General features: G+C 48.3%; 1 protein-coding gene across 6 annotated transcripts in view; it reads right to left on the bottom strand.

Moving 5' to 3' along the window:
- Positions 1-27,260, bottom strand: part of AP3B2 (adaptor related protein complex 3 subunit beta 2) — a 332,461-nt gene that overhangs the window by 106,147 nt on the left and 199,054 nt on the right. For all 6 annotated transcript variants that reach the window (XM_069222320.1, XM_069222318.1, XM_069222319.1 and 3 more), the window contains exon 16: positions 1,151-1,337. In XM_069222320.1, the coding sequence (XP_069078421.1) occupies positions 1,151-1,337 (187 nt within the window). The remainder of the gene's footprint in view (positions 1-1,150; positions 1,338-27,260) is intronic.

Below are 27,260 nucleotides of genomic sequence, written 5' to 3' on the forward strand. Positions count from 1 at the left end.
TTTCATTCTGAAACATACGAAATCCTCAACTTTTTCTAAACACTCTATGCCATCTCCCACATCCGTTCACATAGCACAGCTATACAAAGATCCTTAAGCATTTATTACATCCAATCATCCATCTTTTGTGTCATTGTTCTGCCTGCATATTCATAGATTGACATAGTTTTTCATCGATGTGCTCTTCCATTTATCTACCTCTGCACAAACCAACCAAGATAATAATCAAATACCCAAACCTATGCACTACCCATCCAACCACCAAAGTACCACAATAAATCCACAAAGACTACCCATTTGATCAATCAAGGCAGCAGTGAAACATTTAGTAAAACTTGCCTCACAGATAAGGTAATTCTTAGAAATGCTATAGTACATATAGGCCCTCATTCGGACCTTGGCGGGCGGCGGAGGCCGCCCGCCAAAGTCCCGCCGTCAGGTTACCGTTCCGCGGTCGAAAGACCGCGGCGGTAATTCTGACTTTCCCGCTGGGCTGGCGGGCGGCCGCCTTCAGGCCGCCCGCCAGCCCAGCGGGAAAGAGGCTTCCACGATGAAGCCGGCTCGGAATCGAGCCGGCGGAGTGGAAGCTGTGCGACGGGTGCAGTTGCACCCGTCGCGTATTTCACTGTCTGCGCAGCAGACAGTGAAATACATTTAGGGGCCCTCTTACGGGGGCCCCTGCAGTGCCCATGCCAGTGGCATGGGCACTGCAGGGGCCCCCAGGGGCCCCGCGACCCCCCCCTACCGCCATCCGGTTCCCGGCGGGAGAACCGCCGGGAACTGGATGGCGGTAGGGGGGGTCGGAATCCCCTCGGCGGCGCAGCTAGCTGCGCCGCCTTGGAGGATTCCAATGGGCGGCGGTACACTGGCGGGAGCCCGCCAGTGTTGCCGGTCCGACCGCGGCTTTACCGCCGCGGTCGGAATGCCCATTGGAGCACCGCCGGCCTGTCGGCAGTGCTCCCGCGGTCCTCCAACCCGGCGGTCATGGACCGCCAGGGTTGGAATGACCACCATAGTCTCAAGATCTACTCAAGATAGGTCTGCACACAAGAGGAGGCTGAACATGAGTGCAAGATATCAACCTCCTAATGGCCAACGTAAAAGGCGTTCTATATAGAATAATGTTTACTTAGTCTTTAGGAACATATACCTTTAAATGAGGATTCCAGGACAGGGGCTGGTTTCTGTGCTAGGAACAGCTTCTTAGCGTATTTACTCAGAGCACCACTTTTATCAGTCGGAACAATCAACTGGCGGATGAAACGAGCTCGATCTCGGATATCATAGTTCTGATCATACTTAGCCAAGTTCAGCACATACTGGGTCAGCAGCTTTGTCTGCAATCAATAAGAAGAATGCAGAAATTTAAATCAAGGGAGAGCATAAAGGACTAGAGAATGCAGTGGGAATGAGCAAAGCAAAAGACTAGGACAAAGAAATGAGAATGAGAGAGTAACAGAAAGACAAGAAATTGATGTAGAGGGAAAGGAAATGTACAGGAATGAAAAGTAAACTTTACTAAGTGAAAGATGAAGGACATGCTGTATTCTTCCCAATACACCTACTGACCAACAAAAAAGATTCCCAAATGTATCAGCGGCATGTCCAAGATGTCAACTAGGTAAGGCTGATTTGCTTCATATGACTTGGTCATGTAGAACTGTAAAACATTCTAAGAAAGGGTGCCCACCATATCAAAAGCAGGGGTGTGGAATTCCTATAGCCTGACGCCCAGGACATATTGTTTGGGGTCAAGGACAACAGTTTTTCATGTTTATTTTGTCCACAGGCCAAGTAGGCCCAACCCACTGCAGAACAAGCCCTTTGACTGCCAGTTTAAATTACCACATTATGGAGCAGGGAAGGGCATTGTCTGCAGTTAAGGTAATACTTGTGTCCAAATGTTAATGCTGTTCGAACTTGTATTTATGATTCATTCATACAAAACCTGTTATTAAGGTGAGCACTCAAAATAAATGTTAAAAGCTTGGCCTGCACTACCGACAGTGGTTCCAGTAAAAAATATATGTACATACTTTTGGAAAGTTTAATATGAGGCTACATATGATGCTCCCCAAATGCCCTATGATTAGATGCAAATAGCTGCAGAAGCTTAGAAGCAAGATTGATGATTCTTTGCTTTCAAAATAAAACAATACACACAAAAATGCAACTAGAAAAATCACTGTGAAATTATAGGTACCATTTCTTTGAAGCATCATTTACTAAAATGTGCTGATGCATGCTAGTATTTTCAAAAATATTCATAATGGAAAATCAGTGTAACCAGTTTCAACAAGATTATGGGAAACATAAAAATAAAAAAATGTTGGCAAAGTCAATAGGTCCAACATTGGTAATCAGTCTTTTGGTTTTGGCAATGTGTGTCTTGTTTTGACATGGCTTTTGTAAAACTTTATTGTGGGTGCTGCCACGCCTTCACCATTGGAACAAACACTGGCAAAAAGCAAAAATATTTTTGGGTCTCAAAAAGCATACATTGCCACAGAATTCCTGTCACTGAACAAAATTACTTTGTGTGGCTGTAAGGAAATGCCTCCTTGGCATGGTTGTCCCCTGACTTTTTGCCTTTGCTGATGCTATGTTTACAATTGAAAGTGTGCTGAGGCCTGCTAACCAGGCCCCAGCACCAGTGTTCTTTCCCTAACCTGTACTTTTGTATCCACAATTGGCAGACCCTGGCATCCAGATAAGTCCCTTGTAACTGGTACTTCTAGTACCAAGGGCCCTGATGCCAAGGAAGGTCTCTAAGGGCTGCAGCATGTCTTATGCCACCCTGGAGACCTCTCACTCAGCACAGACACACTGCTTGCCAGCTTGTGTGTGCTAGTGAGGACAAAACGAGTAAGTCGACCTGGCACTCCCCTCAGGGTGCCATGCCAGCCTCTCACTGCCTATGCAGTATAGGTAAGACACCCCTCTAGCAGGCCTTACAGCCCTAAGGCAGGGTGCACTATACCATAGGTGAGGGTACCAGTGCATGAGCATGGTACCCCTACAATGTCTAAACAAAACCTTAGACATTGTAAGTGCAGGGTAGCCATAAGAGTATATGGTCTGGGAGTCTGTCAAACACGAACTCCACAGCACCATAATGGCTACACTGAAAACTGGGAAGTTTGGTATCAAACTTCTCAGCACAATAAATGCACACTGATGCCAGTGTACATTTTATTGCAAACTACACCCCAGAGGGCACCTTAGAGGTGCCCCCTGAAACTTAACCGACTGTCTGTGTAGGCTGACTAGTTCCAGCAGCCTGCCACACCAGAGACATGTTGCTGGCCCCATGGGGAGAGTGCCTTTGTCACTCTGAGGCCAGTAACAAAGCCTGCACTGGGTGGAGATGCTAACACCTCCCCCAGGCAGGAGCTGTGACACCTGGCGGTGAGCCTCAAAGGCTCACCCCTTTGTCACAGCCCAGCAGGGCACTCCAGCTTAGTGGAGTTGCCCGCCCCCTCCGGCCACGGCCCCCACTTTTGGCGGCAAGGCTGGAGGGAACAAAGAAAGCAACAAGGAGGAGTCACTGGCCAGTCAGGACAGCCCCTAAGGTGTCCTGAGCTGAGGTGACTCTAACTTTTAGAAATCCTCCATCTTGCAGATGGAGGATTCCCCCAATAGGGTTAGGATTGTGACCCCCTCCCCTTGGGAGGAGGCACAAAGAGGGTGTACCCACCCTCAGGGCTAGTAGCCATTGGCTACTAACCCCCCAGACCTAAACACGCCCTTAAATTTAGTATTTAAGGGCTACCCTGAACCCTAGAAAATTAGATTCCTGCAAACTACAAGAAGAAGGACTGCCTAGCTGAAAACCCCTGCAGAGGAAGACCAGAAGACGACAACTGCCTTGGCTCCAGAAACTCACCGGCCTGTCTCCTGCCTTCCAAAGAACTCTGCTCCAGCGACGCCTTCCAAGGGACCAGCGACCTCTGAATCCTCTGAGGACTGCCCTGCTTCGAAAAAGACAAGAAACTCCCGAGGACAGCGGACCTGCTCCAAAAAGACTGCAACTTTGTTTCAAGGAGCAGCTTTAAAGACCCTGCAATCTCCCCGCAAGAAGCGTGAGACTTGCAACACTGCACCCGGCAAACCCCGACTCGGCTGTTGGAGAACCAACACCTCAGGGAGGACCCCCGGACTACTCTACGACTGTGAGTACCAAAACCTGTCCCCCCTAAGCCCCCACAGCGCCGCCTGCAGAGGGAATCCCGAGGCTTCCCCTGACCGCGACTCTCTGAAACCTAAGTCCCGACGCCTGGAAAAGACCCTGCACCCGCAGCCCCCAGGACCTGAAGGACCGGACTTTCACTGGAGAAGTGACCCCCAGGAGTCCCTCTCCCTTGCCCAAGTGGAGGTTTCCCCGAGGAAGCCCCCCCTTGCCTGCCTGCAGCGCTGAAGAGATCCGTTGATCTCTCATAGACTAACATTGCAAACCCGACGCTTGTTTCTACACTGCACCCGGCCGCCCCCGCGCTGCTGAGGGTGAAATTTCTGTGTGGGCTTGTGTCCCCCCCGGTGCCCTACAAAACCCCCCTGGTCTGCCCTCCGAAGACGCGGGTACTTACCTGCAAGCAGACCGGAACCGGGGCACCCACTTCTCTCCATTCTAGCCTATGCGTTTTGGGCACCACTTTGAACTCTGCACCTGACCGGCCCTGAGCTGCTGGTGTGGTGACTTTGGGGTTGCTCTGAACCCCCAACGGTGGGCTACCTTGGACCAAGAACTGAACCCTGTAAGTGTCTTACTTACCTGGTAAAACTAACAAAAACTTACCTCCCCCAGGAACTGTGAAAATTGCACTGTGTCCACTTTTAAAGTAGCTATTTGTCAATAACTTGAAAAGTATACATGCAATTGAAATGATTCAAAGTTCCTAATGTACTTACCTGCAATACCTTTCAAACAAGATATTACATGTTAAATTTGAACCTGTGGTTCTTAAAATAAACTAAGAAAAGATATTTTTTCTATAACAAAACCTATTGGCTGGATTTGTCTCTGAGTGTGTGTACCTCATTTATTGTCTATGTGTATGTACAACAGATGCTTAACACTACTCCTTGGATAAGCCTACTGCTCGACCACACTACCACAAAATAGAGCATTAGTATTATCTATTTTTACCACTATTTTACCTCTAAGGGGAACCCTTGGACTCTGTGCATGCTATTCCTTACTTTGAAATAGCACATACAGAGCCAACTTCCTACATTGGTGGATCAGCGGTGGGGTACAAGACTTTGCATTTGCTGGACTACTCAGCCAATACCTGATCACACGACAAATTCCAAAATTGTCATTAGAAATTGATTTTTGCAATTTGAAAAGTTTTCTAAATTCTTAAAAGACCTGCTAGGGCCTTGTGTTAGATCCTGTTTAGCATTTCTTTTAGAGTTTAAAAGTTTGTAAAAGTTTGAATTAGATTCTAGAACCAGTTGTAGATTCTTAAAAAGTATTCCAACTTTTAGAAGCAAAATGTCTAGCACAGATGTGACTGTGGTGGAACTCGACACCACACCTTACCTCCATCTTAAGATGAGGGAGCTAAGGTCACTCTGTAAAATAAAGAAAATAACAATGGGCCCCAAACCTACCAAAATACAGCTCCAGGAGCTTTTGGCAGAGTTTGAAAAGGCCAACCCCTCTGAGGGTGGCAACTCAGAGGAAGAGGATAGTGACTTGGAGGAAAATTCCCCCCTACCAGTCCTATCTAGGGAGAACAGGGTCTCTCAAACCCTGACTCCAAAAATAATAGTCAGAGATGCTGGTTCCCTCACAGGAGAGACCAACACCTCTGAAATCACTGAGGATAACTCCAGTGAAGAGGACATCCAGTTAGCCAGGATGGCCAAAAGATTGGCTTTGGAAAGACAGATCCTAGCCATAGAGAGGGAAAGACAAGAGATGGGCCTAGGACCCATCAATGGTGGCAGCAACATAAATAGGGTCCGAGATTCTCCTGACATGTTGAAAATCCCTAAAGGGATTGTAACTAAATATGAAGATGGTGATGACATCACCAAATGGTTCACAGCTTTTGAGAGGGCTTGTGTAACCAGAAAAGTGAACAGATCTCACTGGGGTGCTCTCCTTTGGGAAATGTTCACAGGAAAGTGTAGGGATAGACTCCTCACACTCTCTGGACAAGATGCAGAATCTTATGACCTCATGAAGGGTACCCTGATTGAGGGCTTTGGATTCTCCACTGAGGAGTATAGGATTAGATTCAGGGGGGCTCAAAAATCCTCGAGCCAGACCTGGGTTGACTTTGTAGACTACTCAGTAAAAACACTAGATGGTTGGATTCAAGGCAGTGGTGTAAGTAATTATGATGGGCTGTACAATTTATTTGTGAAAGAACACCTGTTAAGTAATTGTTTCAATGATAAACTGCATCAGCATCTGGTAGACCTAGGACCAATTTCTCCCCAAGAATTGGGAAAGAAGGTGGACCATTGGGTCAAGACTAGGGTGTCCAAAACTTCCACAGGGGGTGACCAAAAGAAAGGGGTCACAAAACCTCCCCAGGGGAAAGGTGGTGAGACAGCCAAAAATAAAAATAGTCAAGAGTCTTCTAAAGGCCCCCAAAAACCTGCACAGGAGGGTGGGCCCAGAGCCTCTTCACAAAACAATCCTGGGTACAAGGGTAAAAACTTTGATCCCAAAAAGGCCTGGTGTCGAAACTGTAGTCAGTCTGGACACCAAACTGGAGACAAGGCCTGTCCCAAGAAAAGTTCCACTCCAAACTCCAATCCAGGTAACACTGGAATGGCTAGTCTCCAAGTGGGATCAACAGTGTGCCCAGAGCAAATCAGGGTCCACACTGAAGCTACTCTAGTCTCTGAGGGTGGGGTGGATTTAGCCACACTAGCTGCCTGGCCGCCTAACATGCAAAAATACAGGCAGCAGCTCTTTATTAATGGGACAAGTGTAGAGGGCCTGAGGGATACAGGTGCCAGTGTCACCATGGTGACAGAGAAACTGGTTTCCCCTGGCCAATACCTGACTGGAAAAACTTATACAGTCACCAATGCTGACAATCAAACTAAAGCACATCCCATGGCAATGGTAACTTTAGAATGGGGAGGGGTCAATGGCCTGAAACAGGTGGTGGTCTCCTCAAACATCCCAGTAGACTGTCTGCTTGGAAATGACCTGGAGTCCTCAGCATGGGCTGAGGTAGAGCTAAAAACCCATGCAGCCATGCTGGGTATCCCTGAACTGGTGTGTGTAAAAACAAGAGCACAATGCAAGGCACAGGGTGAAAAAGTAGAGCTGGAGTCTGGAAAAATGGCCCAGCCTACCAAGAGAAAAGGAAAGTCAGTTGGGAAACCAACTGCAACACAGTCAGAAAAAGGGAACCTCTCTTCTCAGGAAGAAGTTCTGCCCTCTGAGGGAACTGAGCCTTTGGAACTTGAACCTTATCAGGTTGAGCTCTTAGGCCCAGGGGGACCCTCAAGGGAGGAGCTGTGTAAGGGACAAGAAACCTGTCCCTCTCTTGAAGGCCTTAGGCAGCAAGCTGGTGAAGAGTCCAAGGGCAAGAAAAATGGAACACATAGGGTCTATTGGGAAGATGGACTCCTGTACACTGAGGCCAGAGACCCCAAACCTGGTGCCACTAGGAGAGTGGTAGTGCCTCAGTCGTTCAGAGAGTTTATTCTGACCTTAGCCCATGATATTCCCCTTGCTGGGCATTTGGGGCAAACCAAGACGTGGGAGAGGTTAGTCAACCACTTCTACTGGCCCAATATGTCCCAGAAGGTTAAGGAGTTTTGCCTCTCCTGCCCCACCTGTCAATCCAGTGGTAAGACAGGTGGGCACCCAAAGGCCCCCCTCATTCCACTTCCAGTGGTGGGGGTCCCCTTTGAACGAGTGGGTGTGGACATAGTTGGTCCACTGGAACCTCCCACAGCCTCAGGAAATATGTACATCCTAGTAGTAGTGGATCATGCTACTAGGTATCCTGAAGCTATTCCCCTTAGGTCAACTACTGCCCCTGCAGTAGCCAAGGCCCTCATTGGTATCTTTACCAGAGTGGGTTTCCCTAAGGAGGTGGTGTCTGACAGAGGTACCAACTTCATGTCAGCATACCTAAAACACATGTGGAATGAGTGTGGAGTGACTTACAAATTCACTACACCATACCATCCACAAACTAATGGCTTAGTTGAGAGATTCAACAAGACATTAAAAGGCATGATCATGGGGCTCCCAGAAAAACTCAAAAGGAGATGGGATGTCCTCTTGCCATGTCTGCTTTTTGCTTACAGAGAGGTGCCACAGAAGGGAGTAGGATTCTCACCCTTTGAACTTCTGTTTGGCCACCCTGTAAGGGGACCACTTGCTCTTGTTAAAGAAGGCTGGGAGAGACCTCTTCATGAGCCTAAACAAGACATAGTGGACTATGTACTTGGCCTTCGCTCTAGAATGGCAGAGTACATGGAAAAGGCAACCAAAAACCTTGAGGCCAGCCAACAGCTCCAGAAGTTTTGGTATGACCAAAAGGCTGCACTGGTTGAGTTCCAACCAGGACAGAAAGTCTGGGTTCTGGAGCCTGTGGCTCCCAGGGCACTCCAGGACAAATGGAGGGGCCCTTACCCAGTGCTAGAAAGGAAGAGTCAGGTCACCTACCTGGTGTACCTGGGCACAAGCAGGAGCCCCAAGAGGGTGATCCATGTGAACCGCCTTAAGCTCTTCCACGACAGGGCTGATGTGAATCTGTTGATGGTAACAGATGAGGATCAGGAGGCAGAGAGTGAACCTCTCCCTGATCTTCTGTCATCAGACCCAAAAGATGGCTCAGTAGATGGAGTGATCTACTCAGACACCCTCTCTGGCCAACAGCAAGCTGATTGTAGGAGAGTCCTACAACAGTTTCCTGAACTCTTCTCCTTAACCCCTGGTCAGACACACCTGTGTACCCATGATGTGGACACAGGAGACAGCATGCCTGTCAAAAACAAAATCTTTAGACAGTCTGACCATGTTAAGGAAAGCATCAAGGTGGAAGTCCACAAGATGCTGGAATTGGGAGTAATTGAGCGCTCTGACAGCCCCTGGGCTAGCCCAGTGGTCTTAGTCCCCAAACCTCACACCAAAGATGGAAAGAAAGAGATGAGGTTTTGTGTGGATTACAGAGGGCTCAATTCTGTCACCAAGACAGATGCTCATCCAATTCCTAGAGCTGATGAGCTCATAGATAAATTAGGTGCTGCCAAATTCTTAAGTACCTTTGACTTGACAGCAGGGTACTGGCAAATAAAAATGGCACCTGGAGCAAAAGAGAAAACAGCATTCTCCACACCTGATGGGCATTATCAGTTTACTGTTATGCCCTTTGGTTTTAAGAATGCCCCTGCCACCTTCCAAAGGTTGGTGAATCAAGTCCTTGCTGGCTTGGAGTCCTTTAGCACAGCTTATCTTGATGATATTGCTGTCTTTAGCTCCACCTGGCAGGATCACCTGGTCCACCTGAAGAAGGTTTTGAAGGCTCTGCAATCTGCAGGCCTCTCTATCAAGGCATCCAAATGCCAGATAGGGCAGGGAACTGTGGTTTACTTGGGCCACCTTGTAGGTGGAGGCCAAGTTCAGCCACTCCAACCCAAGATCCAGACTATTCTGGACTGGGTAGGTCCAAAAACCCAGACTCAAGTCAGGGCATTCCTTGGCTTGACTGGGTATTACAGGAGGTTTGTGAAGGGATATGGATCCATTGTGACAGCCCTCACTGAACTCACCTCCAAGAAAATGCCCAAGAAAGTGAACTGGACTGTGGAATGCCAACAGGCCTTTGACACCCTGAAACAAGCAATGTGCTCAGCACCAGTTCTAAAAGCTCCAGATTATTCTAAGCAGTTCATTGTGCAGACAGATGCCTCTGAACATGGGATAGGGGCAGTTTTGTCCCAAACAAATGATGATGGCCTTGACCAGCCTGTTGCTTTCATTAGCAGGAGGTTACTCCCCAGGGAGCAGCGTTGGAGTGCCATTGAGAGGGAGGCCTTTGCTGTGGTTTGGTCCCTGAAGAAGCTGAGACCATACCTCTTTGGGACTCACTTCCTAGTTCAAACTGACCACAGACCTCTCAAATGGCTGATGCAAATGAAAGGTGAAAATCCTAAACTGTTGAGGTGGTCCATCTCCCTACAGGGAATGGACTTTATAGTGGAACACAGACCTGGGACTGCCCATGCCAATGCAGATGGCCTTTCCAGGTTCTTCCACTTAGAAAATGAAGACTCTCTTGGGAAAGGTTAGTCTCATCCTCTTTCGTTTGGGGGGGGGGTTGTGTAAGGAAATGCCTCCTTGGCATGGTTGTCCCCTGACTTTTTGCCTTTGCTGATGCTATGTTTACAATTGAAAGTGTGCTGAGGCCTGCTAACCAGGCCCCAGCACCAGTGTTCTTTCCCTAACCTGTACTTTTGTATCCACAATTGGCAGACCCTGGCATCCAGATAAGTCCCTTGTAACTGGTACTTCTAGTACCAAGGGCCCTGATGCCAAGGAAGGTCTCTAAGGGCTGCAGCATGTCTTATGCCACCCTGGAGACCTCTCACTCAGCACAGACACACTGCTTGCCAGCTTGTGTGTGCTAGTGAGGACAAAACGAGTAAGTCGACCTGGCACTCCCCTCAGGGTGCCATGCCAGCCTCTCACTGCCTATGCAGTATAGGTAAGACACCCCTCTAGCAGGCCTTACAGCCCTAAGGCAGGGTGCACTATACCATAGGTGAGGGTACCAGTGCATGAGCATGGTACCCCTACAATGTCTAAACAAAACCTTAGACATTGTAAGTGCAGGGTAGCCATAAGAGTATATGGTCTGGGAGTCTGTCAAACACGAACTCCACAGCACCATAATGGCTACACTGAAAACTGGGAAGTTTGGTATCAAACTTCTCAGCACAATAAATGCACACTGATGCCAGTGTACATTTTATTGCAAACTACACCCCAGAGGGCACCTTAGAGGTGCCCCCTGAAACTTAACCGACTGTCTGTGTAGGCTGACTAGTTCCAGCAGCCTGCCACACCAGAGACATGTTGCTGGCCCCATGGGGAGAGTGCCTTTGTCACTCTGAGGCCAGTAACAAAGCCTGCACTGGGTGGAGATGCTAACACCTCCCCCAGGCAGGAGCTGTGACACCTGGCGGTGAGCCTCAAAGGCTCACCCCTTTGTCACAGCCCAGCAGGGCACTCCAGCTTAGTGGAGTTGCCCGCCCCCTCCGGCCACGGCCCCCACTTTTGGCGGCAAGGCTGGAGGGAACAAAGAAAGCAACAAGGAGGAGTCACTGGCCAGTCAGGACAGCCCCTAAGGTGTCCTGAGCTGAGGTGACTCTAACTTTTAGAAATCCTCCATCTTGCAGATGGAGGATTCCCCCAATAGGGTTAGGATTGTGACCCCCTCCCCTTGGGAGGAGGCACAAAGAGGGTGTACCCACCCTCAGGGCTAGTAGCCATTGGCTACTAACCCCCCAGACCTAAACACGCCCTTAAATTTAGTATTTAAGGGCTACCCTGAACCCTAGAAAATTAGATTCCTGCAAACTACAAGAAGAAGGACTGCCTAGCTGAAAACCCCTGCAGAGGAAGACCAGAAGACGACAACTGCCTTGGCTCCAGAAACTCACCGGCCTGTCTCCTGCCTTCCAAAGAACTCTGCTCCAGCGACGCCTTCCAAGGGACCAGCGACCTCTGAATCCTCTGAGGACTGCCCTGCTTCGAAAAAGACAAGAAACTCCCGAGGACAGCGGACCTGCTCCAAAAAGACTGCAACTTTGTTTCAAGGAGCAGCTTTAAAGACCCTGCAATCTCCCCGCAAGAAGCGTGAGACTTGCAACACTGCACCCGGCGACCCCGACTCGGCTGGTGGAGAACCAACACCTCAGGGAGGACCCCCGGACTACTCTACAACTGTGAGTACCAAAACCTGTCCCCCCTGAGCCCCCACAGCGCCGCCTGCAGAGGGAATCCCGAGGCTTCCCCTGACCGCGACTCTCTGAAACCTAAGTCCCGACGCCTGGAAAAGACCCTGCACCCGCAGCCCCCAGGACCTGAAGGACCGGACTTTCACTGGAGAAGTGACCCCCAGGAGTCCCTCTCCCTTGCCCAAGTGGAGGTTTCCCCGAGGAAGCCCCCCCTTGCCTGCCTGCAGCGCTGAAGAGATCCGTTGATCTCTCATAGACTAACATTGCAAACCCGACGCTTGTTTCTACACTGCACCCGGCCGCCCCCGCGCTGCTGAGGGTGAAATTTCTGTGTGGGCTTGTGTCCCCCCCGGTGCCCTACAAAACCCCCCTGGTCTGCCCTCCGAAGACGCGGGTACTTACCTGCAAGCAGACCGGAACCGGGGCACCCCCTTCTCTCCATTATAGCCTATGCGTTTTGGGCACCACTTTGAACTCTGCACCTGACCGGCCCTGAGCTGCTGGTGTGGTGACTTTGGGGTTGCTCTGAACCCCCAACGGTGGGCTACCTTGGACCAAGAACTGAACCCTGTAAGTGTCTTACTTACCTGGTAAAACTAACAAAAACTTACCTCCCCCAGGAACTGTGAAAATTGCACTAAGTGTCCACTTTTAAAGTAGCTATTTGTCAATAACTTGAAAAGTATACATGCAATTGAAATGATTCAAAGTTCCTAATGTACTTACCTGCAATACCTTTCAAACAAGATATTACATGTTAAATTTGAACCTGTGGTTCTTAAAATAAACTAAGAAAATATATTTTTTCTATAACAAAACCTATTGGCTGGATTTGTCTCTGAGTGTGTGTACCTCATTTATTGTCTATGTGTATGTACAACAGATGCTTAACACTACTCCTTGGATAAGCCTACTGCTCGACCACACTACCACAAAATAGAGCATTAGTATTATCTATTTTTACCACTATTTTACCTCTAAGGGGAACCCTTGGACTCTGTGCATGCTATTCCTTACTTTGAAATATCACATACAGAGCCAACTTCCTACAGTGGCGATATGCTCCTTGTAAAAGGGCAGAATGCTGTCACTCACAGTGAAGGCAGCCAATAGATGGTTAGAAAGAGGGAGATAGAATTTTAATAAAAACAAAGTCTTGGTTAACGCTATGCCTAATTAGGGGCCCAATTCTTAAAGAAAGTCACAAAAGTGCACCCATGGTATATGTTTTTGCAATTAGTGCAGATATACGTATTTCATGAAAGCAGGATTTACAGAAGAAGACCAGGAAATTGTACTACTAGAAAATCTTTGTGAAATGCATTTTAGCAGGAGCAAATTTGCATGTGTAGATTTGCTCATGTGAAAATCTGCTGTGCGTTAATAAGTTCACTTTCGCTCCGACCACTTTTTTACCCCCAACCCTGGAAGAAGTTTTACTTCTGCCCTTGTCAGGAGAAAATTTTCAACCTTTCTCAGTATGGCAAAATATTAGAGAAGAGCTGGTGACAACCCTAAAACATGCAAGTTAGTAGGTTTGCACAGACTCAAAAGGGCATTTCAGCCCTGGCAGGATCAAATAGGCTATTATTTGAGCTCTTATATACTGAAAGTGCTGCTATAATTTGTCACTGCAATACATGGCACCAAAGTGACAAGTCATTTTTTTACAGGACAAGTAGCTTTGTGAACAACCTTTCCTATGGACAAGTACATATTAGATTAAATTCCACACCCTGGAAAAGGTTCAGTGGGCAACATGATTACATTACACATTAAACAATGTGTATTGGGTTTGCATCCACACCTGAAAAAAGGCATATGCAATATCAAATGACAGCAGTGGGCCTAACCTTAGCCAAAAGATGTAGTGCACTCCATTGGAAACAATCACAGAGGCATGGTGTTTGTTCACTGGCATAAAGGAGTGTATGGATGGCAGATGGATGAAGAGGTATATAAGACTGTGGTCCTTACTGACCCCATACTGGGAGATGACCTGGATAGCAGGAGAGAGATGTTTAGATACATCTATATACAGTCTACGACAGAAGTTATTGACTAACAGAATCCTTACCCAACAGTAGGTGAAATTGTATTATTAAACTGCAGACAATATGTACATGACATAGCTCAACCTATCAGACTCAAATCATGTATATGTTTATTGTACTCCTTGCTATAACTGTTTTGCTGTGTCAGTGGTGAGTTTTTTATTTTTGTCTTTTACGTGGAAAGAGACAAAAACTTTTTTGACAAAATAAAAGATGAAGGAAAAATTAAGAGAGCAGGTGGAGACCGCAATAGAAGAATAAGACAGATAGATGGAGAGTGATAAAGGACTCTGGTGGAGGCATTTTGAGAAAACAGAGGTGGAGAGAGGGAGATGCAAAATGAGACTGAGAAACTGTTAGACTTGGACTCTTGACCTCTACTTTTCATGTGGAGAAAAGCAGAAAGGTACTGGAATTCCATTTACAATAATGCATATAGTTAAAACTTAAGAATATTTTCAAGAGACGGCTTATAGATATGTATTACACCATAAAGGGTCACTCTGGAAGCAAAATGAAAGAACAAAGACTTGTACTGGAAAACGTGGATAAAGTTAGGAGTTCTGAAGATTGGACACGATTGGCTAGGCTCTAAATTAGTCAGCTTGAAATAACTGAAATTTAAGTATAGGAAACTCAAAAGAGCAATCAAAATATGAACGCCTGTCTGATCTTTGAGGCTTGATGGTTTTCCATAGGTTCCTAGACTTTCTAAATTGATTGAGGGTAGTCTCCATCCAGCCTTAGTTCATAATAAAATCTTTTTAGCCCAATATGGTACAGAACAGGTAAGAGTAGGCAAATGTAGAATTGAACTGAGCCATTATGTAGATCCACTATTTAAGAATCCTATGTTTTGGACGACAGACCTCATTTTATGTCTAGCCCAGCAAAAAAAAACTATGTCATACACTGGATGCCAGTTTATATGGTTTTCTTGGCTCTCAGCATGTTGGGCATTTTGTCTGACTACAAAATGACGATATGGTAGACACGTGGAGAATTATGGCCAGTCAGATCTAGTAATGGATATTCATTTGTACAAACAGCCATTCTTTTAGCAATATAGCAATACGTTTTATCAAAATATTCTTATGATCTCACTTTAACACATTATGTGGCCTATAAATGGCCTACTCATTGTGAAGAAGCCAATTCTAAAAGTGTGAAAAGAAGAATAGATACTAGATTTGTTACTGCTCATTAATTAAGGATAGTGCATAAATGTATCTCAGCACTCAATACATTGGATTCTTTTAAATAAATAATCACTAGAGGTTGGATCCATTTATGTGAAGCTAACGATTAGACTAATCCTTGCACAGTGTTATTGTTTACACACTGTATTACTTTTTCTACTTATGTCTAATAAAAACTTAATTAGAAACAGAATTGGAGAAACATTTCCAGCCTAACAAATGTACTTAGCTTTCTCAATGATACAGTTAGACCAACTCTGCATTTGTGGACATTTCTCTAAGCTTAACAAAGACAAAGGGGGTCATTCTGACCCTGACGGGCGGCTGAGGCCGCCCGCCAGAGTTCCCCCCTCCGAAATACCGCTCCGCGGTCGAAAGACCGCAGAGGGTATTCTAAGTTTTTCCCTGGGCTGGCGGGCGGTCGCCAAAAGACCGCCCGCCAGCCCAGGGAAAAACTCCCTTCCCACGAGGATGCCGGCTCGTAATCGAGCCGGCGGAGTGGGAAGGTGCGACGGGTGCTGTTGCACCCATCGCGTATTTCACTGTCTGCCAAGCAGACAGTGAAATACTCGTAGGGGCCCTCTTACGGGGGCCCCTGCAGTGCCCATGCCAGTGGCATGGGCACTGCAGGGGCCCCCAGGGGCCCCACGACCCCCCCTACCGCCATCCGGTTCCCGGCGGGCGGACCGCCGGGAACTGGATGGCGGTAGGGGGGGTCGGAATCCCCTCGGCGGCGCAGCTAGCTGCGCCACCTTGGAGGATTCAAAAGGGCGGCGGTACAGTGGCGGGAGACCGCCAGTGTTGCCGGTCTGACCGCGGCTTTACCGCCGCGGTCAGAATGCCCTGCGGGGCACCGCCAGCCTGTCGGCGGTGCTCCCGCCGACCCTGGCCCCGGCGGTCTAAGACCGCCGGGGTCAGAATGACCCCCAAAGTGAGGTGAAACAGTCACATGAAATGCAAGATTGCACCTACCAGCCTTTAGGAAGATGGCAGTATGATGTTACCACTCACCGTTCTCTCTTTGCATCACATTTTACCCCTGATAAAGCAATATATCCCTGGCTAGTCACCACTAGCTGTGTTTGTTCGCCACCTAGGTAAAGCTATGTGTGTTAGGCTTGGTGCTGAATATCCTGGAGTCCAGACCACAGTGCTCTGGTTAACATTTCTGCCTTTGAAGACAGCACCACTGCTCTGATGTAGAGAAGCTCTGTGCAGATCTCTTGAGCATTGAGGCTTCCCTCCTTTTGCTGTAGGTATGGCAAGACCTTCTCTCCCTTAGCTTCTACTGCCGCCTCCTCAGTCCACCACAAATGACTGTGGATTCTGCAAAGCTCAATATGCTGCCACATTGATACTCCTTTGTGCCCAGTGCCTGCGGCAGAGGCCTGAACCATAGTTTTACCACCCATCCACACACTAGTGCATGCACCTGGGGCTTCCCTGAACTAATCGGTGTATGCCTAAGTATCTTCTTTCCAGTTGGCCCTTCGTGTAAAGAATAACCCAGAGAAGTTTTGAAACATCAACAGGAATGAATTTGGTCACTGGTGGGTTCATTTTAATCCATGCCATTAAAAGGAATACATATTCATATAGCCTTGAGAAGCCCAGGTAGTACAAATTGCATCCTTTATTCTTGCAATCAAGATGGCTCAGAGTACTAAGAGCTCACTAATAACACATAGAGTGATCTGCTGCTGATGACCTCGAATTACAGCAAGGCCAACACAGCCTTCCAGCGAGGTAAGTAAGATGCATACACGTGTATGGGCAACAGAAATTACTATTATTTATTGTGCTTATAATTACCAGCATTGTGCAATTAATTAAGCTGTCTTTTTAGGCTGTCACTGAAATGTTGTTTTTTCATCCATTCCTCTAGCCCTCCTGATTTGCTCCCCAATGTGAACCCACCTTAATGGCTGAAAACCCATCTCTTCTAATGCATCTTGTGACCTTGTTTCCTACCTGCTTCCTTCTAAGTGCCAAGACAGCCGTTGTAGGAAGTTGGCTCTGTATGTGCTATTTCAAAGTAAGGAATAGCATGCACAGAGTCCAAGGGTTCCCCTTAGAGGTAAGATAGTGGCAAAAAGAGATAATACTAATGCTCTATTTTGTGGTAGTGTGGTCGAGCAGTAGGCTTATCCAAGGAGTAGTGTCAAGCATTTGTTGTACATACACATAGACAATAAATGAGGTACACACACTCAGAGACAAATCCAGCCAATAGGTTTTGTTATAGAAAAATATCTTTTCTTAGTTTATTTTAAGAACCACAGGTTCAAATTCTACATGTAATATCTCATTCGAAAGGTATTGCAGGTAAGTACTTTAGGAACTTCAAATCATCAAAATTGCATGTATACTTTTCAAGTTATTCACAAATAGCTGTTTTAAAAGTGGACACTTAGTGCAATTTTCACAGTTCCTAGGGGAGGTAAGTATTTGTTAGGTTAACCAGGTAAGTAAGACACTTACAGGGCTTAGTTCTTGGTCCAAGGTAGCCCACCGTTGGGGGTTCAGAGCAACCCCAAAGTCACCACACCAGCAGCTCAGGGCCGGTCAGGTGCAGAGTTCAAAGTGGTGCCCAAAACACATAGGCTAGAATGGAGAGAAGGGGGTGCCCCGGTTCCGGTCTGCTTGCAGGTAAGTACCCGCGTCTTCGGAGGGCAGACCAGGGGGGTTTTGTAGGGCACCGGGGGGGACACAAGTCCACACAGAAATTTCACCCTCAGCGGCGCGGGGGCGGCCGGGTGCAGTGTAGAAACAGGCGTCGGGTTCGCAATGTTAGTCTATGAGAGATCTCGGGATCTCTTCAGCGCTGCAGGCAGGCAAGGGGGGGATTCCTCGGGGAAACCTCCACTTGGGCAAGGGAGAGGGACTCCTGGGGGTCACTTCTCCAGTGAAAGTCCGGTCCTTCAGGTCCTGGGGGCTGCGGGTGCAGGGTCTCTCCCAGGCGTCGGGACTTTAGGTTCAAAGAGTCGCGGTCAGGGGAAGCCTCGGGATTCCCTCTGCAGGCGGCGCTGTGGGGGCTCAGGGGGGACAGGTTTTGGTACTCACAGTATCAGAGTAGTCCTGGGGTCCCTCCTGAGGTGTCGGATCTCCACCAGCCGAGTCGGGGTCGCCGGGTGCAGTGTTGCAAGTCTCACGCTTCTTGCGGGGAGCTTGCAGGGTTCTTTAAAGCTGCTGGAAACAAAGTTGCAGCTTTTCTTGGAGCAGGTCCGCTGTCCTCGGGAGTTTCTTGTCTTTTCGAAGCAGGGGCAGTCCTCAGAGGATGTCGAGGTCGCTGGTCCCTTTGGAAGGCGTCGCTGGAGCAGGATCTTTGGAAGGCAGGAGACAGGCCGGTGAGTTTCTGGAGCCAAGGCAGTTGTCGTCTTCTGGTCTTCCTCTGCAGGGGTTTTCAGCTAGGCAGTCCTTCTTCTTGTAGTTGCAGGAATCTAATTTTCTAGGGTTCAGGGTAGCCCTTAAATACTAAATTTAAGGGCGTGTTTAGGTCTGGGGGGTTAGTAGCCAATGGCTACTAGCCCTGAGGGTGGGTACACCCTCTTTGTGTCTCCTCCCAAGGGGAGGGGGTCACAATCCTAACCCTATTGGGGGAATCCTCCATCTGCAAGATGGAGGATTTCTAAAAGTTAGAGTCACATCAGCCCAGGACACCTTAGGGGCTGTCCTGACTGGCCAGTGACTCCTCCTTGTTTTTCTCATTATTTTCTCCGACCTTGCCGCCAAAAGTGGGGCCTGGCCGGAGGGGGCGGGCAACTCCACTAGCTGGAGTGTCCTGCTGGGTTGGCACAAAGGAGGTGAGCCTTTGAGGCTCACCGCCAGGTGTGACAATTCCTGCCTGGGGGAGGTGTTAGCATCTCCACCCAGTGCAGGCTTTGTTACTGGCCTCAGAGTGACAAAGGCACTCTCCCCATGGGGCCAGCAACATGTCTCGGTTTGTGGCAGGCTGCTAAAACTAGTCAGCCTACACAGATAGTCGGTTAAGTTTCAGGGGGCACCTCTAAGGTGCCCTCTGGGGTGTATTTTACAATAAAATGTACACTGGTATCAGTATGCATTTATTGTGCTGAGAAGTTTGATACCAAACTTCCCAGTTTTCAGTGTAGCCATTATGGTGCTGTGGAGTTCGTGTTTGACAGACTCCCAGACCATATACTCTTATGGCTACCCTGCACTTACAATGTCTAAGGTTTTGTTTAGACACTGTAGGGGTACCATGCTCATGCACTGGTACCCTCACCTATGGTATAGTGCACCCTGCCTTAGGGCTGTAAGGCCTGCTAGAGGGGTGTCTTACCTATACTGCATAGGCAGTGAGAGGCTGGCATGGCACCCTGAGGGGAGTGCCATGTCGACTTACTCGTTTTGTCCTCACTAGCACACACAAGCTGGCAAGCAGTGTGTCTGTGCTGAGTGAGAGGTCTCCAGGGTGGTATAAGACATGCTGCAGCCCTTAGAGACCTTCCTTGGCATCAGGGCCCTTGGTACTAGAAGTACCAGTTACAAGGGACTTATCTGGATGCCAGGGTCTGCCAATTGTGGATACAAAAGTACAGGTTAGGGAAAGAACACTGGTGCTGGGGCCTGGTTAGCAGGCCTCAGCACACTTTCAATTGTAAACATAGCATCAGCAAAGGCAAAAAGTCAGGGGGCAACCATGCCAAGGAGGCATTTCCTTACACAACCCCCCCCCAAACGAAAGAGGATGAGACTAACCTTTCCCAAGAGAGTCTTCATTTTCTAAGTGGAAGAACCTGGAAAGGCCATCTGCATTGGCATGGGCAGTCCCAGGTCTGTGTTCCACTATAAAGTCCATTCCCTGTAGGGAGATGGACCACCTCAACAGTTTAGGATTTTCACCTTTCATTTGCATCAGCCATTTGAGAGGTCTGTGGTCAGTTTGAACTAGGAAGTGAGTCCCAAAGAGGTATGGTCTCAGCTTCTTCAGGGACCAAACCACAGCAAAGGCCTCCCTCTCAATGGCACTCCAACGCTGCTCCCTGGGGAGTAACCTCCTGCTAATGAAAGCAACAGGCTGGTCAAGGCCATCATCATTTGTTTGGGACAAAACTGCCCCTATCCCATGTTCAGAGGCATCAGTCTGCACAATGAACTGCTTAGAATAATCTGGAGCTTTGAGAACTGGTGCTGAGCACATTGCCTGTTTCAGGGTGTCAAAGGCCTGTTGGCATTCCACAGTCCAGTTCACTTTCTTGGGCATTTTCTTGGAGGTGAGTTCAGTGAGGGCTGTCACAATGGATCCATATCCCTTCACAAACCTCCTGTAATACCCAGTCAAGCCAAGGAATGCCCTGACTTGAGTCTGGGTTTTTGGAGCTACCCAGTCCAGAATAGTCTGGATCTTGGGTTGGAGTGGCTGAACTTGGCCTCCACCTACAAGGTGTCCCAAGTAAACCACAGTTCCCTGCCCTATCTGGCATTTGGATGCCTTGATAGAGAGGCCTGCAGATTGCAGAGCCTTCAAAACCTTCTTCAGGTGGACCAGGTGATCCTGCCAGGTGGAGCTAAAGACAGCAATATCATCAAGATAAGCTGTGCTAAAGGACTCCAAGCCAGCAAGGACTTGATTCACCAACCTTTGGAAGGTGGCAGGGGCATTCTTTAAACCAAAGGGCATAACAGTAAACTGATAATGCCCATCAGGTGTGGAGAATGCTGTTTTCTCTTTTGCTCCAGGTGCCATTTTTATTTGCCAGTACCCTGCTGTCAAGTCAAAGGTACTTAAGAATTTGGCAGCACCTAATTTGTCTATGAGCTCATCAGCTCTTGGAATTGGATGAGCATCTGTCTTGGTGACAGAATTGAGCCCTCTGTAGTCCACACAAAACCTCATCTCTTTCTTTCCATCTTTGGTGTGAGGTTTGGGGACTAAGACCACTGGGCTAGCCCAGGGGCTGTCAGAGCGCTCAATCACTCCCAATTCCAGCATCTTGTGGACTTCCACCTTGATGCTTTCCTTAACAGGGTCAGACGGTCTAAAGATTTTGTTCTTGACAGGCATGCTGTCTCCTGTGTCCACATCATGGGTACACAGGTGTGTCTGACCAGGGGTTAAGGAGAAGAGTTCAGGAAACTGTTGTAGGACTCTCCTACAATCAGCTTGCTGTTGGCCAGAGAGGGTGTCTGAGTAGATCACTCCATCTACTGTGCCATCTTTTGGGTCTGATGACAGAAGATCAGGGAGAGGTTCACTCTCTGCCTCCTGATCCTCATCTGTTACCATCAACAGATTCACATCAGCCCTGTCATGGAAGAGCTTAAGGCGGTTCACATGGATCACCCTCTTGGGGCTCCTGCTTGTGCCCAGGTCCACCAGGTAGGTGACCTGACTCTTCCTTTCTAGTACTGGGTAAGGGCCACTCCATTTGTCCTGGAGTGCCCTGGGAGCCACAGGCTCCAGAACCCAGACTTTCTGCCCTGGTTGGAACTCAACCAGTGCAGCCTTTTGGTCATACCAAAACTTCTGGAGCTGTTGGCTGGCCTCAAGGTTTTTGGTTGCCTTTTCCATGTACTCTGCCATTCTAGAGCGAAGGCCAAGTACATAGTCCACTATGTCCTGTTTAGGCTCATGGAGAGGTCTCTCCCAGCCTTCTTTAACAAGGGCAAGTGGTCCCCTTACAGGATGACCAAACAGAAGTTCAAAGGGTGAGAATCCTACTCCCTTCTGTGGCACCTCTCTGTAAGCGAAAAGCAGACATGGCAAGAGGACATCCCATCTCCTTTTGAGTTTTTCTGGGAGCCCCATGATCATGCCTTTTAATGTCTTGTTGAATCTCTCAACCAAGCCATTAGTTTGTGGATGGTATGGTGTAGTGAATTTATAAGTCACTCCACACTCATTCCACATGTGCTTTAGGTATGCTGACATGAAGTTGGTACCTCTGTCAGACACCACCTCCTTAGGGAAACCCACTCTGGTAAAGATACCAATGAGGGCCTTGGCTACTGCAGGGGCAGTAGTCGACCTAAGGGGAATAGCTTCAGGATACCTGGTAGCATGATCCACCACTACCAGGATATACATATTTCCTGAGGCTGTGGGAGGTTCCAGTGGACCAACTATGTCCACACCCACTCTTTCAAAGGGAACCCCCACCACTGGAAGTGGAATGAGGGGGGCCTTTGGATGTCCACCTGTCTTACCACTGGCTTGACAGGTGGGGCAGGAAAGGCAAAACTCTTTAACCATGTTGGACATATTGGGCCAGTAGAAGTGGTTGACTAACCTCTCCCACGTCTTGGTTTGTCCCAAATGTCCGGCAAGGGGAATGTCATGGGCCAATGTTAGGATGAACTTCCTGAACAGCTGAGGCACTACCACTCTCCTAGTGGCACCAGGTTTGGGGTCTCTGGCCTCAGTGTACAGGAGTCCATCTTCCCAATAGACCCTATGCGTTCCATTTTTCTTGCCTTTGGACTCTTCAGCAGCTTGCTGCCTAAGGCCTTCAAGAGAGGGACAGGTTTCTTGTCCCTTACACAGCTCCTCCCTTGAGGGTCCCCCTGGGCCTAAGAGCTCAACCTGATAAGGTTCAAGCTCCAAAGGCTCAGTTCCCTCAGAGGGCAGAACTTCTTCCTGAGAAGAGAGGTTCCCTTTCTTTTGCTGTGTTGCAGTTGGTTTCCCAACTGACTTTCCTGTTCTCTTGGTAGGCTGGGCCATTCTTCCAGACTCTAGCTCTACTTGTTCACCCTGTGCCTTGCACTGTGCTCTTGTTTTCACACGCACCAGTTCAGGGATACCCAGCATTGCTGCATGGGTTTTTAGTTCTACCTCAGCCCATGCTGAGGACTCCAGGTCATTTCCAAGCAGACAGTCCACTGGGATATTTGAGGAGACCACCACCTGTTTCAGGCCATTGACCCCTCCCCATTCTAAAGTAACCATTGCCATGGGATGTACTTTTCTCTGATTGTCAGCGTTGGTGACTGTGTAAGTTTTTCCAGTCAGGTATTGGCCAGGGGAAACCAGTTTCTCTGTCACCATGGTGACACTGGCACCTGTATCCCTCAGGCCCTCTATTCTAGTCCCATTAATTAAGAGTTGCTGTCTGTATTTTTGCATGTTAGGCGGCCAGACAGCTAGTGTGGCTAAATCCACCCCACCCTCAGAAACTAGAATAGCTTCAGTGTGGACCCTGATTTGCTCTGGGCACACTGTTGATCCCACTTGGAGACTAGCCATACCAGTGTTACCTGGATGGGAGTTTGGAGTGGAACCTTTCTTGGGACAGGCCTTGTCTCCAGTTTGGTGTCCATGCTGTTTACAGCTATGACACCAGGCCTTTTTGGGATCAAAGTTTTTACCCTTGTACCCATTGTTTTGTGAAGAGGCTCTGGGCCCACCCTCCTGTGCAGGTTTTTGGGGGCCTGTAGAAGACTCTTTACTATTTTTAGTTTTGGTTGTCTCATCACCCTTCCCCTGGGGAGTCTTTGTGACCCCTTTCTTTTGGTCACCCCCTGTTGAAGTCTTGGACACCCTTGTCTTGACCCAATGGTCCGCCTTCTTTCCCAATTCTTGGGGAGAAATTGGTCCTAGGTCTACCAGATGCTGATGCAGTTTATCATTGAAACAATTACTCAATAGGTGTTCTTTCACAAATAAATTGTACAGCCCATCATAATTACTTACACCACTGCCTTGAATCCAACCATCTAGTGTTTTCACTGAGTAGTCAACAAAGTCAACCCAGGTCTGGCTCGAGGATTTTTGAGCCCCCCTGAACCTAATCCTGTACTCCTCAGTGGAGAATCCAAAGCCCTCAATCAGGGTACCCTTCATGAGGTCATAAGATTCTGCATCTTTTCCAGAGAGTGTGAGGAGTCTATCCCTACACTTTCCAGTGAACATTTCCCAAAGGAGAGCACCCCAGTGAGATCTGTTCACTTTTCTGGTTACACAAGCCCTCTCAAAAGCTGTGAACCACTTGGTGATGTCATCACCATCTTCAAATTTTGTCACAATCCCTTTGGGGATTTTTAACATGTCAGGAGAATCTCTGACCCTATTTATATTGCTGCCACCATTGATGGGTCCTAGGCCCATCTCTTGTCTTTCCCTTTCTATGGCTAGGAGCTGTCTCTCTAAAGCCAATCTTTTGGCCATCCTGGCTAACAGGAGGTCATCTTCACTGAGAGCATCCTCAGTGATTTCAGAAATGTGGGACCCTCCTGTGAGGGACTCACTATTTCTGACTAACACAGTTGGAGACAGGACTTGAGGGGTCCTGTTCTCCCTATTTAGGACTGGAGGAGGGACATTGGCCTCCAAGTCACTAATTTCTTCCTCTGTGAGGTCATCATCAGAGGGGTTGGCTTTTTCAAACTCTGCCAACAGCTCCTGGAGCTGAATTTTGGTAGGTCTGGAGCCAATGGTTATTTTTTTGATATTACAGAGAGACCTTAGCTCCCTCATCTTAAGATGGAGGTAAGGTGTGGTGTCGAGTTCCACCACATTCATCTCTGTATCAGACATTATTTTGCTAAGAGTTGGAAGACTTTTTTAAGAATCTAAAACTGTTTCTAGAATCTAATTTCAAACTTTTAACAAACTTTTAACTCTAAAAGACAATGCTAAACAGGGACTTAACACACAAGGCCCTAGCAGGACTTTTAAGAATTTAGAAAAATTTCAAATTGCAAAAATGAATTTCTAATGACAATTTTGGAATTTGTCGTGTGATCAGGTATTGGCTGAGTAGTCCAGCAAATGCAAAGTCTTGTACCCCACCGCTGATCCACCAATGTAGGAAGTTGGCTCGGTATGTGCTATTTCAAAGTAAGGAATAGCATGCACAGAGTCCAAGGGTTCCCCTTAGAGGTAAGATAGTGGCAAAAAGAGATAATACTAATGCTCTATTTTGTGGTAGTGTGGTCGAGCAGTAGGCTTATCCAAGGAGTAGTGTCAAGCATTTGTTGTACATACACATAGACAATAAATGAGGTACACACACTCAGAGACAAATCCAGCCAATAGGTTTTGTTATAGAAAAATATCTTTTCTTAGTTTATTTTAAGAACCACAGGTTCAAATTCTACATGTAATATCTCATTCGAAAGGTATTGCAGGTAAGTACTTTAGGAACTTCAAATCATCAAAATTGCATGTATACTTTTCAAGTTATTCACAAATAGCTGTTTTAAAAGTGGACACTTAGTGCAATTTTCACAGTTCCTAGGGGAGGTAAGTATTTGTTAGGTTAACCAGGTAAGTAAGACACTTACAGGGCTTAGTTCTTGGTCCAAGGTAGCCCACCGTTGGGGGTTCAGAGCAACCCCAAAGTCACCACACCAGCAGCTCAGGGCCGGTCAGGTGCAGAGTTCAAAGTGGTGCCCAAAACACATAGGCTAGAATGGAGAGAAGGGGGTGCCCCGGTTCCGGTCTGCTTGCAGGTAAGTACCCGCGTCTTCGGAGGGCAGACCAGGGGGGTTTTGTAGGGCACCGGGGGGGACACAAGTCCACACAGAAATTTCACCCTCAGCGGCGCGGGGGCGGCCGGGTGCAGTGTAGAAACAGGCGTCGGGTTCGCAATGTTAGTCTATGAGAGATCTCGGGATCTCTTCAGCGCTGCAGGCAGGCAAGGGGGGGATTCCTCGGGGAAACCTCCACTTGGGCAAGGGAGAGGGACTCCTGGGGGTCACTTCTCCAGTGAAAGTCCGGTCCTTCAGGTCCTGGGGGCTGCGGGTGCAGGGTCTCTCCCAGGCGTCGGGACTTTAGGTTCAAAGAGTCGCGGTCAGGGGAAGCCTCGGGATTCCCTCTGCAGGCGGCGCTGTGGGGGCTCAGGGGGGACAGGTTTTGGTACTCACAGTATCAGAGTAGTCCTGGGGTCCCTCCTGAGGTGTCGGATCTCCACCAGCCGAGTCGGGGTCGCCGGGTGCAGTGTTGCAAGTCTCACGCTTCTTGCGGGGAGCTTGCAGGGTTCTTTAAAGCTGCTGGAAACAAAGTTGCAGCTTTTCTTGGAGCAGGTCCGCTGTCCTCGGGAGTTTCTTGTCTTTTCGAAGCAGGGGCAGTCCTCAGAGGATGTCGAGGTCGCTGGTCCCTTTGGAAGGCGTCGCTGGAGCAGGATCTTTGGAAGGCAGGAGACAGGCCGGTGAGTTTCTGGAGCCAAGGCAGTTGTCGTCTTCTGGTCTTCCTCTGCAGGGGTTTTCAGCTAGGCAGTCCTTCTTCTTGTAGTTGCAGGAATCTAATTTTCTAGGGTTCAGGGTAGCCCTTAAATACTAAATTTAAGGGCGTGTTTAGGTCTGGGGGGTTAGTAGCCAATGGCTACTAGCCCTGAGGGTGGGTACACCCTCTTTGTGTCTCCTCCCAAGGGGAGGGGGTCACAATCCTAACCCTATTGGGGGAATCCTCCATCTGCAAGATGGAGGATTTCTAAAAGTTAGAGTCACCTCAGCTCAGGACACCTTAGGGGCTGTCCTGACTGGCCAGTGACTCCTCCTTGTTTTTCTCATTATTTTCTCCGACCTTGCCGCCAAAAGTGGGGCCTGGCCGGAGGGGGCGGGCAACTCCACTAGCTGGAGTGTCCTGCTGGGTTGGCACAAAGGAGGTGAGCCTTTGAGGCTCACCGCCAGGTGTGACAATTCCTGCCTGGGGGAGGTGTTAGCATCTCCACCCAGTGCAGGCTTTGTTACTGGCCTCAGAGTGACAAAGGCACTCTCCCCATGGGGCCAGCAACATGTCTCGGTTTGTGGCAGGCTGCTAAAACTAGTCAGCCTACACAGATAGTCGGTTAAGTTTCAGGGGGCACCTCTAAGGTGCCCTCTGGGGTGTATTTTACAATAAAATGTACACTGGTATCAGTATGCATTTATTGTGCTGAGAAGTTTGATACCAAACTTCCCAGTTTTCAGTGTAGCCATTATGGTGCTGTGGAGTTCGTGTTTGACAGACTCCCAGACCATATACTCTTATGGCTACCCTGCACTTACAATGTCTAAGGTTTTGTTTAGACACTGTAGGGGTACCATGCTCATGCACTGGTACCCTCACCTATGGTATAGTGCACCCTGCCTTAGGGCTGTAAGGCCTGCTAGAGGG

The sequence above is a fragment of the Pleurodeles waltl genome, chromosome 3_1 (genome assembly GCF_031143425.1).
Source record: "Pleurodeles waltl isolate 20211129_DDA chromosome 3_1, aPleWal1.hap1.20221129, whole genome shotgun sequence".
NCBI lineage: Eukaryota > Metazoa > Chordata > Amphibia > Caudata > Salamandridae > Pleurodeles > Pleurodeles waltl.